Raw genomic sequence first — 19283 nt, 5'->3', positions numbered from 1 at the left:
GAGTTGAGTGCACAAGTCCAACTAGATTATGGTATTTTGTATTAAAGAAAAACATCAACAAAATGTATGGAATCTTTGGAAATAACGGCAACCTTTCTAAGGTCTAAACTAAAACTACCACTTTAATGTGACCTATATAAAATAAGGATAGGTGGAGAAACAGCAAACAACATTCACACTTTAGGACATAACATAAATATTTGAATGCTCTTTTCTTGTTACTTGATAACGTGCTAACAAAGGGACAAGAAGGATGGTAAGAAGAACAGGGGGCAGTAAGAAAGCATATGTCTGCTGCTTAGGAAGGTGAGAATATTGCTGCAACATCAGCGACTTTTTCCAAGGATTTTATTAGAGCAAAAGGGTCCATGTTCTATGATGCATTAAAAAGGGACTAGGGAAATGCTGTGATTTCCATTTGTACTGACTGTCTGTAAAAACACTGCCTCAGGCCAGGCGCAGTGACTCATGCCTGTAATCCCAGCAGTTTGGGAGGCCAAGGTGGGCAGATCATTTGAGGTCAGGAGTTCGAGACCAGCCTGGCCAACATGGTGAAACCTCGTCTCTACCAAAAAATACAAAAATTAGCCAGGAATGATGGCTCGTGCCTGTAGTCCTAGCTACTTGGGAGACTGAGGTGGAGAATCACTTGAACCTGGGAGGGGGAAGTTACAGTGAGCCGAGATCATGCCATTGCACTCCAGCCTGGATGACAGGGTGAGATACTGTCTCAAAAAAACCCTCAAAACCAACCAACCAACCAACAAACATTAAAAAAAAATGCTGTCTCAAATTGGTAATCTTCATTCTTGTCTAAACATTATATATGCATGTGTGTATGGGTATGTATTTTTTCCACATGGTTAGCCCAAGACTCTAGATAATTTCAGTTGTTAAATAAAAACTACTACTTGGCTACATTGCAAGGAAATTAACTAGCAAACCTTAAAGGTGAAACTGAAATGTCCCAGGTACCATGAAAGCCATGTGGTTAGAGGCAGAGATGCAGAGCTCTGAGTAGACCCATTGCTCAAAGGACTTACCACTGTAAAGTTCCTTCCTGCTTCATGCACATTTATGACCATCCTCGGGACACTAACTGAATGCAGGTTTTTCCCAACACCTGTTATTGTGCTCCCACCACTGGCAAAGAAAAATAGAAAATTGACAATATTGAGAAGTTCTTTCCACCAAGTACTGTAAGACAGGGATTCAATTTAATCACCTGCATTGATTACAAGTCAGAGGCACAGTCAACATCAAATGGAAGTTCAAGGGTAACTATTCCTTGGAAACAACTTATTTAACTTGAAAATATTTTTTAAAATTCATATTTCATAAGCTTAAGAAATGCATTTGTATTTTATTCACCGAATTACACAAAATAAATATTTCACTTCTCTGAAGAAAATACAAAGAAAACCAAACTTAATTATTGTTGCTAGACTGATAGAGTTAACGGAAACAAGGCAGACTGAACTGGGTCCAATGAGATACCAATTCAAAGAGAGTCTGGCATAAAGAAAAGCTGTGTGTAAAGCAGGCAGGACAAAAAAATACCCTAGAGGATGGAAGAAAAAAGGTGATTCCATTTCTTGGCACTAAGGTTAGTATGGAATTGATATGTACATAATGTAAGTGCATGTATACTATAACGCCACAGTAAACTATTGTGCTATAATCTGTTTAAATGTAACAGAACAAGATAAAATACTTCTTGACATGAACTAGCATTGATGAGTCAAATTGTACTCAGAACCCGAAAGTAGTTTTCTCTCCTGAATTGGAAAGCAGCCTTCAAAAGAAACACAACAGCATCAAAGCCAGAGGTAAAACTGTAATTCCTCTTGACTATCCTACAGCAAAATCATCCTAGTATTCATTATTTTCTTATACCCATCGGAAGCTTCTACTTACCTAATAAAAGATTTGGTTGGATGAATTTCATAGATAATGGGGTCTTCCCGGTAACTGAAGATGCTTGTCTCTCGGTTGGCTAAGTCAATTTTCAATTTAACAGCAAACTCAGTTGAAATGGTTTGGGCTGGGGTATAACATTCGAGAATACTGTTTGACACACTGAACAAAAAAAGTTAAGAAAATGAATCTTAGCTATTAGAGATACACATATTTTAGAATTATATCCATGAATCGAAAGGATATAACTCAATGGCTTCGAAGTGGGAATTTCCTGAGTGGAAGCCTTTCCTAGTGTAGGCTGTTTAATCTGACTGGATCCCAAACTTAAAGTTTGTTGTAGAGAAGCTATCCTTGACTGGAAAACATTTGGGATTTAAAAAAAAAAAAAACCTTTAAAGTACTTTTGGTACTTGATTAAACTGAGCTCTTCCAACTCTAAGAAGCAGAAACATAATTGCCTTCCAAACCCAGTCTTCCCCATTTCTTCCCTCCCCAGAGTGACTTAGTCTAATTACAAATCTTGATGAAAATGTGTATTTTAAATTATTGTCAATGACCAGACTCTCACAGTTCATAGTGTAGCTAAGATCCTAAGCTATAACAATAAAGAGGGTGGATGAGAAGACAAAACTGAAAAGCAGGATTGCTAAGAAAAACAAGAGAAAGGAAGAAAAATCAGCAAAAGGAATAGATGAATTTTAGAAGGAGGAAGTTTTGTCAGTAGGAGAGTAAACAAATAAACATCTTGATTTTTTTCTCCACACACACACACAAAACCAATCTGCTTAATTTTTAAGGTACAGATATTAATTCAAATTGATAGATGCAACAAAAAATAAATTTACAACACCTTTTTAAAGTACATGTTTTTCCACCAATTGAAATGTGTCTAGAATTCCCACTGTTTAGGTAATTTCCAGTTAAAGTAAGTAAAGTGCCACCAGCCATAGGGCCATATTTTGGCGAAATACTTGTTATTATAGGATCCTGGAGGGGAGATAAAAACAAAACAAAGTAACTTGTTCAGCTTATAATTCTAAATAGATGAAGTAAAAATCAAACATGATACGATAGAATCTTCCTTACCACATAGGAGAATGTACTGTATTGTGTTGTCCCGTGGCCATTTGAAATAATTATGGACATATTGAAATGTTTATTCATGGCAGGACCAACTGTGCATTTCAATCTGGAAAAAAACCCAAAGTTTAATACATGACAAATCCAAGGCATTTTCTGGTTAGGTTGTTTTATAGGAAGTGACATTAACTCTAAATAGTGAGCTGACTGCTTTGAATAGCAAACAGAGTTTCAAGATAAGCATTAAGGCCAAAAATTGTACAATTCCATTTCTATACTATGATAAACTTTATTTTTATTTTTATTTAAAAAGAGACAAGATCTTGCTCTGTCACACAGGCTGGAGGGCAGTGGCATGGTCATAGCTCACTGCAGCCTTGAACTCCTGGGCTCAAGGGATCCTCTGGACTCAGGAGTTGGAACTAGAGGTGCATGCCATGGCATCTGGTTAACTAAAAAAGACTTCTTTTTTTTTGGTAGAGATGGAGTCTCACTATGCTGCCCAGGCTGGTCTTGAATTCCTGGGCTCAGGTGATCCTCCTGCCTTGGCCTGCCAAAGTGCTGGGATCACAGGCATGAGCCACTGCACCCTGCCTATACTAAACTTTATATTAACTGTACTATAGTACTTATACAGACAAACAGGAAATATTAGACCTTATCCATGCAGACCTCACTAATTGAATAGCGCATAATAATCTAAGTTTGGATAATATTAATATTTGGGGATAATGTTTGGTCTACTTCAGATAGATAGTATCTCAGCAGCATATGAAACAATGGGCTAACTACGAATAGGCCAATCTCTTCATTAAAGTATGTCAACAGGTACATTTCTGTGGTTATACTTGTACATGCTAATTTAAATTACTTAAATGATAATGAAATTGTGATGGCATTCCATAGAATTATTTCTGAATGAATAATCATATTGTTCTGAAAAAATTTAAATACAATTTGATTTATTAAATAACTTTTTAAAGAAGAGAATGAATTCTGTTTTACTTTTACAGGTCCTGATTTATAATGCAACGATTAAAAGTTTTGGAGATTTTACAAGGGAGATTTCTAGAAAAAATTTGTTTTTCCATTCAGCTAACAAATATTACCTTCATTAGTGTTTTGGTCTCAGTAAAATGGATATATTCGGACCTTTGTGTAACCCTGAAATGAATTCAATTAGATAAAAAATAACCATCTGATAGAATGGGTTCAACCATAAAACTTGAAATGTTTGGGTGTTTTTATTATGTGATAATGAATAATTTCTGGATTCTCTGATGATTATGGAATTCAAAGCTTGTAGAAGGGTACATGTAGACTACAGTAGAACAAGCACGGATCGTGCATCAGAAGCTGATCAGAGCTGAGTCTGAAGGCTTGTTCAGCTCTTACTCTCTGGATTACCTCTGCGAAGCCACACTTCACCTCTCTGAACTTCAGGTACCTCCTTTGTATTACAGGAATCATACAGCTCCCTCCCAGGCCCATGGGGATGGTTCAGTGAGATACAGCCCATATATTGCAGTGCCAGTAAATATAAGCTGAATATAAATTTTAACTCCTCTAAAACAGTCTCAAACATGTGATTCAGCTGCCTCACTACATTTCTGAGGTTTAGAAAGTGAATTTAAAAGAGAGGATCCATGCTGAGCTGTTTACTGATTTCTGTAGAAAAAGCCTTTGGAGACTCAACATTTGAAGACTCCAAGGATGGAGTGATCCTAACTAGTGCTACTCTCACAAATCTACTCAGAAAACACCTGAAGACTTGTCACATAAATGGTTGAGAAACTCCTAATTCTGGCCTCTTGTCTTCACCTAGGCCTTGTCACCTTTCTCTCTCTTCAAATCCAATGAGTAAATGGGATTGCAAGAACAAAACAGAACAGACCCGCAAGGCATGTGACAGGCCAAGACCCTTTTTAATTCAATAGATGAGCTTTTTGAGCAATTTTAAAACAAACATTCATTCAAAAACAAAACCTATTTTCCAAGCACACCCCAGCAAAGCGTTTTGAGATCCTTACATATTCATCGTGCTCTCACTTAAAGTCAAGGTGCAGCTCTCATTTCCAAGGAGAACTCTAGTTTTCTTTAAATCAAATTTATTATTCCTCCGAAATCCAAAGTCCCAGCCACATATGGTCAGCCTTGTCCCTCCTTCAAGGGGTGCACTAGTTGGGAAAACCTACAAGGACAACATAGAACTTAAAAAAAATCCAATATATTACAATTTTTCATATATGTGGAAAACGAACAAACAAAATGTGTATCCTTAAATAGTCTGAAATTCTTTCATTTTCCCACAATTTAGTAAAAATTTAATTTTCACTAAAGGAAAAAGGGTCACAAATTTCAGAGCATCTGGAACAAACATTAAAACTACATGACATGCTAATGAAACAAGTTGTTTTCAGGAGATCCAGAGATGGGGCAAAGAGCAGATGCAGCTTGGTAGGAATAAAGAGCCTTTTCGAGTCCCTCTGTTTTGTTTTCTTTTCTCTTTTCTTCTCTTTTCTCTTTTCCCTTCCTTCTTTCCTTCCTTCCTTCCTCCTTCCTTCCTTCCTTCCTTCCTTCCTTCCTTCCTTCCTTCCTTCCTTCCTTCCTTCCTTCCTTCCTTCCTTCTTTTCTTTCCATTCTTTCTTTCTTTTTTTCTTTTTTTTGAGATAGAGTCTGGCTCTGTTGTTGAAGCTGGAGTGCAGTGGTGTGATCATGCCTCACTGCAGCCTCAACCTCCTGAACTCAAGCAATCCTCCCACGTTAGCCTCCTGAGTAGCTGGGATCACAGGTGTGGGCCACTATGCTTGGCTAATTTTTTTTTCTAGAGACAGGGTCTCACTATGTTGCCCAGGCTGGTCTCAAACTCCTGGGCTCAAGTGATCCTCCTGCCTTGGCCTCCCAAAGTGCTAGGATTACAAGCATGAGCCATTGGACCTGGCCCTTTTTGGGCCATTCTGAAGTGAATTCATCTTCTAGTGCTCTTTTGCACAGGAGTAGAAACACATTGGGCCCAGACTTTTACTTGCTCATAACTCTGATTGTAACTCTTCATCAGCCTTCAGACCGAGCTCTGATCAAACTCCTTCACGTGCCCTATAAGCCAAAGTCCAGCCATTGTATGCCTTGCTCTGTGCGCTGGCTGTGTGCACTACATTCTTGTTGCTATGGTATTCCCCAGCCAGAGACAAAAGTTGCACAGTAAAAATACTTCATTTGGTATCCAATGTTTGCCCAGTTGCATTCAGCAGCTAGCATAGTATGAAACACATAGATGGTTTTTTAAATATATATCTGCCATTCATTCATTCATTCATTCATTCATTCATTCATTATTTACTTATTTATTTTTAGAGATGGGGGTCTCACGTTTGCCCAGTCTGGCGTGCAGTGGCATAGTCCTAGCTCACTGCAGCCTCAAACTCCTGGTCTCAAGCAATCCTCCCGCCTCTGCCTCTCTAGTAGACAGGAATACAGGTGTGTGCCACCTCACCCAGCTAATTTTTCAATTTCCTGTAGAGACGGGGTCTTGTGATGCTGCCCAAGTTTCATTCATTATTTATTAATAAAACACCTCCTATGTGCCAGGCACCAACAAACGAATACGTGAATCTACTTCTTTATACCTATTAGTTCACATTTATTAATGACTGAAGATTTTTCCTTGTTCTTTAAATATGGTCACTATTTGATGTATACCAGGCTGGTTAGTTGACACACTCAGCCTTTTAAAAATTATATAATATTTAATACATATGTTGTTTCTTTTAGAAATAGATAAAAACAGAACCAGAGAGGGCCCATAATCAGTATTGTAAGAATTTTTCCTAATTATCTTCATTGGCATTGTTTTACATCGCATTTTTAGTATTAAATTTTTCCCCCGATGGTTGATGTTAAGCAAATAACAGGCTCATTTTATTATTGCAGACTCATATTTGGTGTGTTATCAATGGATTTATTGATAAAACTTGGTCAGTCATGATTTAGGACAGCATTAGGCACCTATGAAGTGTGTAAGATAATTGCTCTCAGCCTAAAACTATTAAAACAAAACACATTTCCAAGTTAAAAATAAGCTTCTTCTCAGCAGCTTTGTGACAATTGAGAAAGGAAATGCTCTTTTGGGGGTGGGGACATATTGTAAATTGTGCTGTAAAGTACAATGGTGGGAAAACTAAGATAGAGGCAACTCAAGAACCAGTAAAGGTATTTGCTAAGGCTCCATTTGTGAACATCTAACAGTGATTCTTTTACAATTAAGAAGGGCTTTTAGCCAAATTCAGACTTGCAAACATTTCCATCCTTCCTAAGTAAATAATTGCAAACCAAAGTCTTAACTTACCCTTGTTATCAAATCCCTTTAAAGTTTTAGCTTAAAGCTTTTATGATAGCCATTTTACCCATAAAAATCCATTACACAGTTGTGCCTTTCCTGAAAATTTACCTCATCCATGTCTAGCCAAATGAGAACTACTAGAAAAATAAATCTGTTTATTATTCTTATGGTGGAAATCCAGTAGGAGAGAACAAGACATCCAACCCTTCCAGGTCTCTCTTCAGCCTGAGGCAGTCACACAGCTGCTGCGGGCTCTTCTAATGAGGAGGCTTCCCCATTGAAAACAGCTGCCCAAGGCTGATGTTGGCCTGATTCCACTGCCTACATCCCATCTTTCTATGTAAAAACTGAAGTCTGTCACTCTACACATATCATCACCACTTTCTATAAAAGGCAAAGGGATTGGATGATGATTGGAGAAAAGATGCAGAGAGCTGTGCAACTGGGGCACTGGCAATAGAAGAGATACTATAAGCCCTCTGCTAGCCCCTCAGTCAGGATCCAAAAGGCTGGCTCTACTTAGCTTTTCTCTCTGGGCTGGGCATTTTCCCCTTAGCTTATGGGGTAACCTTTACCCTTCTAGGGAAAAAGGAAGGAAGCAGTTGTGAACTACACACCCTTGGATAGACCCAACAATGGCTGGCAAACTCTGAGTTATCCTGAAGGGCAGAGAAACTCTGTGGGCAGGAAATGAGCGTCCGGCATAAAGCCACAGAGGCTGGGTCTTCTACCTGTCTGGATAGGGGAGATACAGCCACAAAAGTAGCCCTTGTCTTTTCACAGGTGAAAGATCACATCACTGATGGGTCCATTCCAAGAGTATTTTAATGATCATGTTTTCAAAACCCATTAGGATAAAACATGAGAAAACTAAAAAACAAAAACCAAACAGAACAAGAAAACTCCAAACGGGGTTTCCTTTCCTCTTTAGTAGAGGTCACAAATATATTTACTGGTGGCAGTATACTGCCTGCCTCCCCTCCTACCCCCATATAATACTGCTTTTCTGAGTATTCTGATCAATTAATAGTTCTATTGTCTCACTGGGGTTGAATTTTCAACCCTACAAGATATGATAACTTCATCCTAATACATTCAGAATACATTAAAAAGTGCTCTCCCTTTTCTGAAGCATTTCTTATTGCTCTTTCAGTATGAGATCAGATACCATATTTGAAGCAAAATAATGAGCTTTCAATCCTGAAATCTCTCATATCTAGAACTGCAAAGAATTTTAGCCGCTGAACATCATATACCTTGAAAAGCAGGTTAACTTGCATGTATTAGAAAGTGAAACTCTATACATTAGCTGGATTTTGTGCCTGCAAAGTTGAAGACACTTAAGATTATCTGTCACCTACATTAGGTATTTCTCCTAATGCTATCCCTCCCCTAGATCCCCACCACCTGACAGGCCCCTATGTGTGATGTTCCCCTCCCTGTGTCCATGTGCTCTCATGGCTCAACTCCCACTTGTGAGTGAGAACATGCGGTGTTTGGTTTTCTGTTCCTGTGTTAGCTTGCTGGGAATGATGGTTTCCAGCTTCATCCATGTCCCTGCAAAGGACGTGAACTTATCCTTTTTAATGGCTGCATAATATTCCATGGCATATATGTGCCATATTTTCTTTATCCAGTCTATCATTCATGGGCATTTGGGTTGGTTCCAAGTCTGCTATTGTGAGTAGTGCTGCAATAAACATATGTGTTCATGTATCTTTATAGAAGAATGATTTATAATCCTTTGGGTATATACCTAGTAATGGGACTGCTGGGTCAAATGGTATTTCTGATTCTAGATCCTTGAGGAATCGCCACACTGTTTTCCACAATGGTTGAACTAATTTACACTCCCACCAACAGTGTAAAAGTGTTCCCTATTTCTCCACATCCTTTCCAGCATCTGTTGTTTCCTGACTTTTTAATGATTGCCATTCTAACTGGTGGGAGATGGGATCTCACTGTGGTTTTGATTTGCATTTCCCTAATGACCAGTGATGATGATCTTTTTTTCACATGTTTGTTGGCTGCCTAAATGTCTTCTTTTGAGAAGTGTCTGTTTATATCCTTGGCACACTCTTTGATTTTTTTTTTTGTAACTTTGTTTAAGTTCCTTGTAGATTTTGGATGTTAGTCCTTTGTCAGATGAATAGATTGCAACAATTTTCTCCCATTCCGTAGGTTGCCTGTTCACTCTGATGATAGTTTCTTTTGCTGTGCAGAAGCTCTTTAATTAGATTCCATTTGTCAGTTTTGGCTTTTGTTGCCACTGCTTTTGCTGTTTTAGTCATGAAGTCTTTGCCCATGCCTATGTCCTGAACAGTATTGCCTAGGTATTCTTCCAGGGTTTTTATGGTTTTTAGGCCCTACGTTTAAGTCTTTAATCTATCTTGAGTTAATTTTTGTATAAGGTGTAAGGAAGGGGTCCAGTTTCAGTTTTCTGCATATGGCTAGCCAGTCTTCCCAACATCATTTATTAAATAGGGAATCCTTTCTCCATTTCTTGTTTTCATCTGGTTTGTCAAAGATAGATGGTTGTAGATGTGTGGTGTTATTTCTGAGGCCTCTGTTCTGTTCCATTGGTCTATATATCTGTTTTAGTACCAGTACCACACTGTTTTGGTTACCATAACCTTGTAGTATAGTTTGAAGTCAGGTAGTGTGATGCCTCTAGCTTTGTTCTTTTTGCTTAGGATTGTCTTGGCTATGAGGGCTCTTTTTTGGTTACATATGAAATTTAAAGTAGTTTTTTTGAATTCTGTGAAGAAAGTCAATGATAGCTTTATGGGGATAGCATTGAATCTATAAATTACTTTGGACAATATGGCCATTTTCATGATATGGAGTCTTTCTATCTACGAGCATGGAATGTTTTTCCATTTGCTTGTGTCCTCTCTTATTTCCTTGGGCAGTGGTTTGTAGTTCTTGAAGAGGTCCTTTACATCCCTTGTAAGTTGTATTCCTAGGTATTCTATTCTCTTTGTAGCAATTGTGGATGGGAGTTCACTCATGATTTGGCTCTCTGTCGATTGTTGGTGTATAGGAATACTTGTGATTTTTGCACATTGATTTTGTATCCTGAGAATTTGCTGAAGTTGCTTATCAGCTTAAGGAGATTTTGGGCTGAGACGATGGGGTTTTCTAAATATATAATCATGTCATCTGCAAACAGAGATAATTTGACTTCCTCTTTTCCTATCTGAATACCCTTCATTTATTTCCCCTGCCTGATTGCCCTGGCCAGAACTTCCAATGTTATGTTGAATAGGAGGGGTGAGAGAGGGTATCCTTGTCTTGTGCCGGTTTTCAAATGTAATGCTTCCAGCTTTTGCCAATTCAGTATGATATTGGCTGTGGGTTTGTCATAAATAGCTCTTATTATTTTGAGATACGTTCCATCAATATCTAGTTTATTGAGATATTGGGGTGTTGAATTTTATCAAAGGCTTTTTCTGCATCTGTTGAGATAATCATGTGGTTTTTGTCATTGGTTCTGTTTATGTGATGGATTATGTTTATTGATTTGCCTATGTTGAACCAACCTTGCATCCCAGGGATGAAGCTGACTTGATTGTGGTACATAGGCTTTTTGGTGTGCTGCTGGATTTGGTTTGCCAGTATTTTATTAAGGATGTTCTCATCGATGTTCATCAGGGATATTAGTCCGAAATTTTCTTTTTTTGTGCTGTGTCTCTGCCTGGTTTTGGTATTAGGATGATGCTGGCCTCATAAAATGAGTTAGGGAGGAGTCCTTTTTTTTTCCATTGTTTAGAATAGTTTCAGAAGGAATGGTACCAGCTCCTCTTTGTACCTCTGGTAGAATTTGGCTGTAAATCCATCTGGTCCTGGGCTTTTTTTCGTTGGTAGGTTATTAATTACTGCCTCAATTTCAGAACTTGTTATTAGTCTATTCAGGGAGTTGACTTCTTCCTAGTTTAGTCTTGGGAGGTTGTATGTGTCCAGGAATTTATCCATCTCTTCTAGATTTTCTAGTTATTGGCATGGAGATGTTTATAGTATTCTCTGATGGTAGTTTGTATTTCTGTGGGATCAGTGGTGATATCCCCTTTATCATTTTGTATTGTGTTTATTTGATTCTTCTCTCTTTTCTTCTTGATGATTCTGGCTAGCAGTCTATCAATTTTGTTGAGCTTTTCAGAAAACCAGCTCCTGGGGTTTTTCATGTCTTTAAGTCCTTCAGTTCTGCTCTGATCTTAGTTATTTCTTGTCTTCTGCTAGCTTTTGAATTTGTTTGGTCTTGCTTCTCTAGTTCTTTTAATTGTGATGTTAGGGTGTTGATTTTAGATCTTTCCCACTTTCTCCTGTGGGCATTTAGTGCTACAAATTTCCCTCGAAATACTGTTTTAGCTGTGTCCCAGAGATTCTGATATGTTGTATCTTTGTCTTTGTTCTCATTGGTTTCAAAGAATTTATTTATTTCTGCCTTAATTTTGTTATTTACCTTGAAAAATAACGAATGTACCAGTTATTTACCCAGTAGTCATTCAGGAGCAGGTTGTTCAGTTTCCATGTAGTTGTGTGATTTTGAGTGAATTTCTTAATCTTGAGTCCTAATTTGATTGTAGTGTGGTGTGAGAGACTGTTTGTTTGCATTTGCTGAGGAGTGTTTTACTTCCGATTATGTGGTCAATTTTAGAATAAGTGCAATGTGGTGCTGAGAAGAATGTATATTCTTTTGATTTGGAATGGAGAGTTCTGTAGATGTCTATTAGGTCCGCTTGGTCCAGAGCTGAGTTCAAGTCCTGAATACCCTTGTTAATTTTCTGTCTCATTGATGTGTCTAATATTGACAGTGGGGGGTTAAAGATTGGGAATCTAAGTCTTTGAGGACTTGCTTTATGAATCTGGGTGCTCCTGTATTGGGTGCATATGCATTTAGGGGAGTTAGCTCTTCTGGTTGTGTTGATTCCTTTACCATTATGTAATGACCTTCTTTGTCTTTTTTGATCTTTGTTGGTTTAAAGTCTGTTTTTTCAGAGACTAGGATTGCAATCCCTGCTTTTTTGCTTTCCATTTACTTGGCAACTCTTCCTCCATCCCTTTATTTTGAGCCTATGTGTGCCTTTGCACGTGAGATGGGTCTCTTGAATATAGCACACCAATGGGTCTTGACTATACAATTTGCCAGTCTGTGTCTTTTAATTGGGGCATTTAGCCTGTTTACATTTAAGGTTAATAGTGTTATGTGTGAATTTGATCCTAGCTGGTTATTTTGCCCATTAGCTGATGCAGTTTCTTCATAGTGTCAATGGTCTATACAATTTGGTATGTTTCTGCAGTGGCGGGTACCAGTTTTTCCTTTTCATATTTAGTGCTTCCTTCAGGAGCTTTTGTAAGGCAGGCCTGATGGTGACAAAATCTCTCAGCATTTGCTTGTCTGTAAAGGATTTTATTTCTCCTTCATTTTCGAAGTTTAGTTTGGTTGGATATGAAATTCTGGGTAGGAAATTATTTTCTTATGCTGAATATTGGCCCCCACTCTCTTCTGGCTTGTAGGGTTTCTGCAGAGAGATCCAATGTTAGTCTGATGGGCTTCCCTTTGTGAGTAACCTGACTTTATCTCTGGCTGCCCTTAACATTTTTACCATCATTTCAACCTTGGTGAATCTGACGATTATGTGTCTTGGGGTTGCTCTTCTCAAGGAGTATCTTTGTGATGTTCTCTGTATTTCCTGAATTTGAATGTTGGCCTGTCTTGCTAGGTTGGGGAAGTTCTCCTGGATGGTATTCTGAAGAGTGTTTTCCAAGTTGGTTCCATTCTCCCCTTTACTTTGAGGTACACCAATCAAATGTAGGTTTAGTCTTTTCACATAGTCCCATATTTCTTGGAGGTTTTGTTCATTCCTTTTCATTCTTTTTTTCTCTAATCTTGTCTTCACACTTTATTTCATTAAGTTGATATTCAATCTCTGATATCCTTTCTTTTACTTGATTTATTTGGCTATTGATACTTGTGTATGCTTCATGAAGTTCTCATGCTGTGTTTTTCAGCTCCATCAGGTCATTTATGTTCTTCTCTAAACTGGTTACTCTAGTTAGCAAATTCCTCTAACTTTTTTTTCAAGGTTCTTAGCTTCCTTGTATTGGGTTAGAACATGCTCCTTTAGCTTGCAGGAGTTTATTACCCACCTTCTGAAGCCTGTTGCTGTCAATTTGCCAAACTCATTCTCCTCCCGATTTTGTTTCCTCGTTGGCAAGGAGTTGTGATCCTTTGGAGGAGAAGAGGTGGTCTGGTTTTTGGAATTTTCAGCCTTTTTGCGCTGGTTTTTCCTCATCTTCACGGATTTATCTACCTTTGGTCTTTGATATTGGTGACCTTTGAATAGGGTTTTTGTGTGGATGTTCTTTTTGTTTATGTTGATGCTATTCCTTTCTGTTTGTTAGTTTTTCTTCTGACAGTCAGCCCCCACTACTGCAGGTTTTCTGGAGTTTGCTGGAGGTCCACTCCAGACCCTGTTTGCTGGGGTATCACCAGCAGAGGCTGTAGAACAGCAAAGATTGCTGCCTATTCCTTCCTCTGAGAGCTTCATTCCAGAGGGGTGCCCACCAGATGCCAGCCAGAGCTCTCCTGTGTCAGGTGTCTGTCGACCCCTGCTGGGAGGTGTCTCCCAGTCAGGAGGCACAGGGGTCAGGGACCCACTTGAGGAGGCAATCTGTCCCTTAGCAGAGCTAGAGTGCTGTGCTGGGAGATTTGCTGCTGTCTTCAGAGTTGGCAGGCAGGAACATTTAAGTCTGCTGAAGCTGCACCCTTTACACTGTGAGGGGAAAATCGCCTACTCAAGCCTCAGTAATGGCAGATGCCCCTCCCCCCACCAAGCTCCCAGGTCAACTTCAGACTGCTGTGCTGGCAGTGAGAATTTCAAGCCAGTGCATCTTAGCTTGCTGGGCTCTGTGGGGGTGGGATCCTCTGAGCTAGACCACTTGGCTCCCTGGCTTCAGCCCCCTTTCCAGGGGAGTGAATGGTTCTGTCTTGCTGGCATTCCAGGTGCCACTGGGGTATGAAAAAAAACTCCTGCAGCTAGCTTGGTGTCTGCCCAAATGGCCGCCCAGTTTTGTGCTTGAAACCCAGGGCCCTGGTAGAGTAGGCACATGAGGGAATCTCCTGATCTGTGGTTTGCCAAAACCGTAGGAAAAGTGTAGTATCTGGGCCGGAATGCGCCGTTCCTCACAGCACCGTCCCTCAAGGCTTCCCCTGGGTAAGGGAGGGAGTCCCCTGATCCCTTGCCCTTCCCAGGTGAGGCAACATCCCACCCTGCTTCAGCTCAACCTCCGTGGGCTGCATCCACTGTCTAACCAGTCCCAATGAGATGAGCCGGGAACCTCTGTTGGAAATGCAGAAATCACCCACCTTCTGCATTGATCTTGCTGGGAGCTGCAGACCAAAGCTGTTCCTACTTGGCCATCTTGACAGCCACCTCGAATCTGTCTTATTTCTTGCAGGAAGAAGGCTAACTGTCACGGTCTAGTGCAGCATGAAATCTTCCTAACAACTATGAACCTAGAGGGATTTACGGACTCAGCTGCCCTACCTTCCCAACTGCAGCTTAAGCCTCACTGACCTGTGCATGGAAGCATGCAACCTTTGAGAATCATCAACTATAGAATGCTAGAGTTAGGAAGGGTGAGAGAGGAGGGAGATTTAAATATTGCAAGAGATTCTCTGGTTCCAGAAAATTCTGAAATATTTACTTTATTTTTAAGCATTTTAGTATAGCTTTTATGCTTAGTGAAAGGAAGCACATTAGTTAAACGAAAGGTTTCATTTGTACAGGTTATCAAACCATTTTCTTTACTTAAAATACCAGCTTGGTTATTTTTGAAATGAAATTCTTGTGATTTAATTGCATGGGCACACACATATATTTTCCATATCTATTTCATGGAATAGCAGAGTTCAGATTCCTAGTGTCTCAAATTGCTGAGGTTGTGTGTTTATAAAAGTATAAAATTGCACATGGTTCCAAAAGTATACTGAACAACAAAAAAGTGCATAAATACTACAGTATAGATTTACATTTGTTTTCTTACTGTATTTAGTTTATTCTCTGGTCGATCAAGCTAAGTCTTAATAACCGTGTCACACCTAACAGAAAATAACTTGGTTTCAAACCCAGTCACCCACTACAAGTCTTGCTCCAAACTGTAACTAAATGAAAACAGCCATGCACTCGGGGGTGGTTCTTGTTCGGACTTGCACATTTTGTTTACTTGGGCATGAACCAGGTGACCGAGACCTTTAACTCGAATGTTTCCTAAGAACTATTTACTAAAGTCCAACTTTTCCACAAGCAGGCAGAGAAAAATACATGCTGGGTTCTCACCAGGGAAGTGTTTTTAAGCAAGATGTTTTGGACCAAGAAATTTTTTTTTAATGGCATGGAGATTTTCACAGTGCCAAATATATGCTTAAGCAACTAAGACAACGGAGTTAGCATGGCTGCGATGTTAGAGCTGATGTCCATTGCCAGAAACTGAGTTCTCTATCAGCAAGAGATGTGCTTGTCTTGTTCTGGACTATATCTCCCCAGGGACAAGAGGGCAGCCTGCTAAATGGCACGCACTCAATAAATATTTTCGGAATGAATTAAAGAGTGACATGGCTTACAGAAGTATAGACGTTAGTATAGTCATCAGTTGAGCCTTTGCTTTTTTTCTGGGAACACTGAAGGAAGACTCACAGCCACCCGTGGGTGTTGAACCTCCATTTGCCTCCCACATCACCCTGGGAAATAATCTTTAGTCTCATCTGTGAACAGACTAAGCCACCATCTATGCACCAGACAGGAAGAAAACTGTCCTGTGTGCCCCAACATGGCAGGGATCACTAGTTTGCAGGGTTCACCTCAGGGTTCCCGGATATGCCATGAGCAGATCTGTTTCTGTGATGGAGGCTCATGTCTGGGCACTTGACAGATAAAGGAAGTGGCGAGGCATCAGAGAGTGGGTGAGTCAGGAGGGAACAGGCCCCATGTGAGAAAATGGGGAGCACTGTTGCTTATTCGCCATCACTCTTTTATTCACACGGCACTAAAGGTGAGCAGCTGCCCAGGGAGAGAACCTAGACAATGTGAAGCAAGTACTTCAGGTGCAGGACTCAGAGGGATGCCCAAACACTGCCCCCCCCACCCCAGGGATAAAGCCATGAGGGAGATAGTGCTTTGGATGACTCACAGCTAAATAAGTAAATTGAGTTTTTAATTTTTTTTCCTTAGTGGGATTTGTATCAAAAAACAGACAAACAAAAAACATGTATGCCAGCTGTTAGAGATTCCTACCTTGTAGATTGCAGGCAGACAGATCTGTTGAGTCCATGTCCCACTGGGGCATTCCTCCGATCGCACACATTTGTCGTGGCACCAGCCACACTGCACAAAGGGTGGGGCAGAGAGGCACTGACTGCAGGACTGGAAATGTCTGCAGCCCAAGCCATTCAATGGGATCTTGGTGATCTGTGAAGAGAAGGGGTGGAAAGAGCTTCCAGAGGGGTATCTAGTTTGTTCATTAATTATAAAGCAAGTACACAAAAGGTACATGTAAATATCATTTGATAGAATTTACTAGACTTAGCACCTATGTGTGCAAATCATGTCATAACAGTGATTACAATTTTAAAAACCTGATTCCTTCCTTTCCTCTATTGTTAGCAGGTATGTGAAAAAGTAACATTATTGTCCAGTGAGCATAGCACTGTCATGCAGCATTAGAGGTTCTACATAGTAGGGACATTGTGCCCTGTCTGAGATGATTTTAAAATAACAAGACAGTATAATTTAAGTGGTGGGAAAACACTCCTGAACCTCTGGAAAATTCTAAGTAAGTTGCATATCATTCCGGCATCAAGATGCACATTCTTCTCTAGGAGAAAAGGGATTATTGGTTGGAGTTGGATTCCAATGTACATTTCCAGGATTTATCTGCCTGCACTAGAGTTCTGCCATTAGGACTGTAATTCTCATTCTGTGTGTTTGTTTTTCTTGTTGAGAAATATAGGACAAAAGGAGAAGTTTTGAAAAAGACCTCCCTTAGGTCTAGTCTTCCTTGAATAACAAATTAACTCGATTTCAGAAAATCTCTGGAATACTCACTAAAGAACCTAATGGAGGAGGGGTAAATTTAAGATGAAGAGAGACATTATAAAGGGCCAAATGACACCGGTTGTAAACATCCATTTGGGAAAAACCACATCTATGGAAATTCCCTGTGAGAACAGCTTACCTTCTTCCCCGTGACAACCAGTGTGTAGCCATTCTGGTTTAATGGATGCTCCACAATCACTTCTGGAGACACCGGGTGAGAGTCCAGGAGAAAATTCACATGAGGGGTTGATGGTCCTGATCGAGAAACCACAACCTAAAAAGCAAAAAAGTTATAACATCCTTATTCCAACAAGCTCAGTTTAAATATAAGTGGAAAATGTGGATGATAATGGTAATAACAGATTAGCAGCAGGGCTTGTGGGTGTTTGAACTGAAGACCCAACAGTTCCTCTCACTGTAAATCAATATGTCATCTTCTAATCTCTTGTCTTGAAGCCAAATTATCTGAACCCCCAAGACAGACTTTGCCTATGGTCTTTTAATGGTTTCAAGGGAAGGAGATCTTTCAATCAGTTGGCAACACATACAGACAAATCCCTGCAATTGTATTGGGAAATGGAGGAACAAAAACTCTTTCCAGAAAGAAGACACCACACATGCTACAAAGATTCTGGATTATTTTTTAAATCTATCCTCTTAATCCTCCCCGCCAGGCAGTTTCCCTTGACGTAATGGTTAAGAGTAGTGGATGTGGAGACTGGAATACTGGAGCTAGTTCCAGCTGTGCTACTCTTAAGCCATATTTATAGATCTTTTCAGGTCAAAACAGGCCCCCAGCTACTTTGAAATGATGTGCTGTATTTTTTATAAACCACTGTCCCACGATATATTATTACTTGGATTATAAAACTCTGCTTCTTGGTCTGGCTTTAAAATAAGGTCTGATGGTTTTAACAATGCCTGGGAAATGAGGTTTGATGATTGATGTCATTTTTGCTCTCAGGTATTTAAAATTTGGGATGTTTCCCAGCTATCTAATTTCCATCTGTCCTGTTCCTAGAACCCAGTAATAATAAAGTTCAGAGAGTGTGATTGACAACAATTGGGATAAAATCCGAATGATTATCTTAGATGAACACTTAGATTTTTAGGAAGGTGTTGGAGTTCTCAGAGAAACTTTCACTCTTAAGTTGCATATACATGAAGCCACCGTGGAGGAGGCTCAGCACAGCCCTAGACATGAATTAGGCAATTGTGAAATTGCCTAACATCTCTAATAGTCTTCTACATTGCATTGAATGAGCATTTACTCGCAGGAGGTATGAAATCACAGGACAAACATGGGCTTCTGTGCGGTTACGATCACATAGTCACTACCTCTACCTCAGCTTTCTCATTCATATAATGGGAATGAAAATTACAGGAATAATTAACTGCTTTGTACTCTAACAAACACATACAACATATAAATGTCCTGGGGAACAATTGTGAATCTTTTCTTCAGCACCATAAAGGAGCCAAGTAGCCTGAAGCAATTTGGGAAGATTCTCAAAGTACCTAATTTGTTCTCAGAGAGTAGATTGTTGATAGAGAAACTAACCAAGCCGTACATACAGCCGTAAAAGTTAAACATCATGACATTTGTGCTCTAATGTTTGTTCTACCCTAAACACTCAATGCTTTCCAAATGTCTCCATTAAAAAGGGTGGTTATATTTGCACAGAAGTTAAGTGATGGATCAAGGGTCACTTGGTCAGGATGGGAAACGTTGGAAACTATTGTTATTTCCTAAATTTAGGGCCCAATAGGTATTGGTGACCTTTGCAGGCAAAGTGAACAGAAATTCAATTACCAGTCCCACCTCCCTTTGGGTGCTGGTTACAAGC

General features: G+C 39.6%; 1 protein-coding gene across 2 annotated transcripts in view; it reads right to left on the bottom strand.

Annotated features, from left to right (window-relative positions):
- MET (MET proto-oncogene, receptor tyrosine kinase) overlaps positions 1-19283 on the bottom strand; it is a 117226-nt gene that overhangs the window by 33864 nt on the left and 64079 nt on the right. For both annotated transcript variants that reach the window (XM_025379286.1, XM_025379287.1), the window contains 7 exons: positions 17576-17710; positions 16636-16809; positions 5031-5191; positions 3007-3109; positions 2771-2907; positions 1918-2079; positions 1044-1143 (listed from right to left, as the gene is read on the bottom strand). In XM_025379286.1, the coding sequence (XP_025235071.1) occupies positions 1044-1143; positions 1918-2079; positions 2771-2907; positions 3007-3109; positions 5031-5191; positions 16636-16809; positions 17576-17710 (972 nt within the window). The remainder of the gene's footprint in view (positions 1-1043; positions 1144-1917; positions 2080-2770; positions 2908-3006; positions 3110-5030; positions 5192-16635; positions 16810-17575; positions 17711-19283) is intronic.

Source organism: Theropithecus gelada, chromosome 3 (genome assembly GCF_003255815.1).
Source record: "Theropithecus gelada isolate Dixy chromosome 3, Tgel_1.0, whole genome shotgun sequence".
Classification (NCBI taxonomy): domain Eukaryota; kingdom Metazoa; phylum Chordata; class Mammalia; order Primates; family Cercopithecidae; genus Theropithecus; species Theropithecus gelada.
Note: the sequence above shows the minus strand (reverse complement) of the source record. Positions and strands in the feature narration are given on the sequence as shown.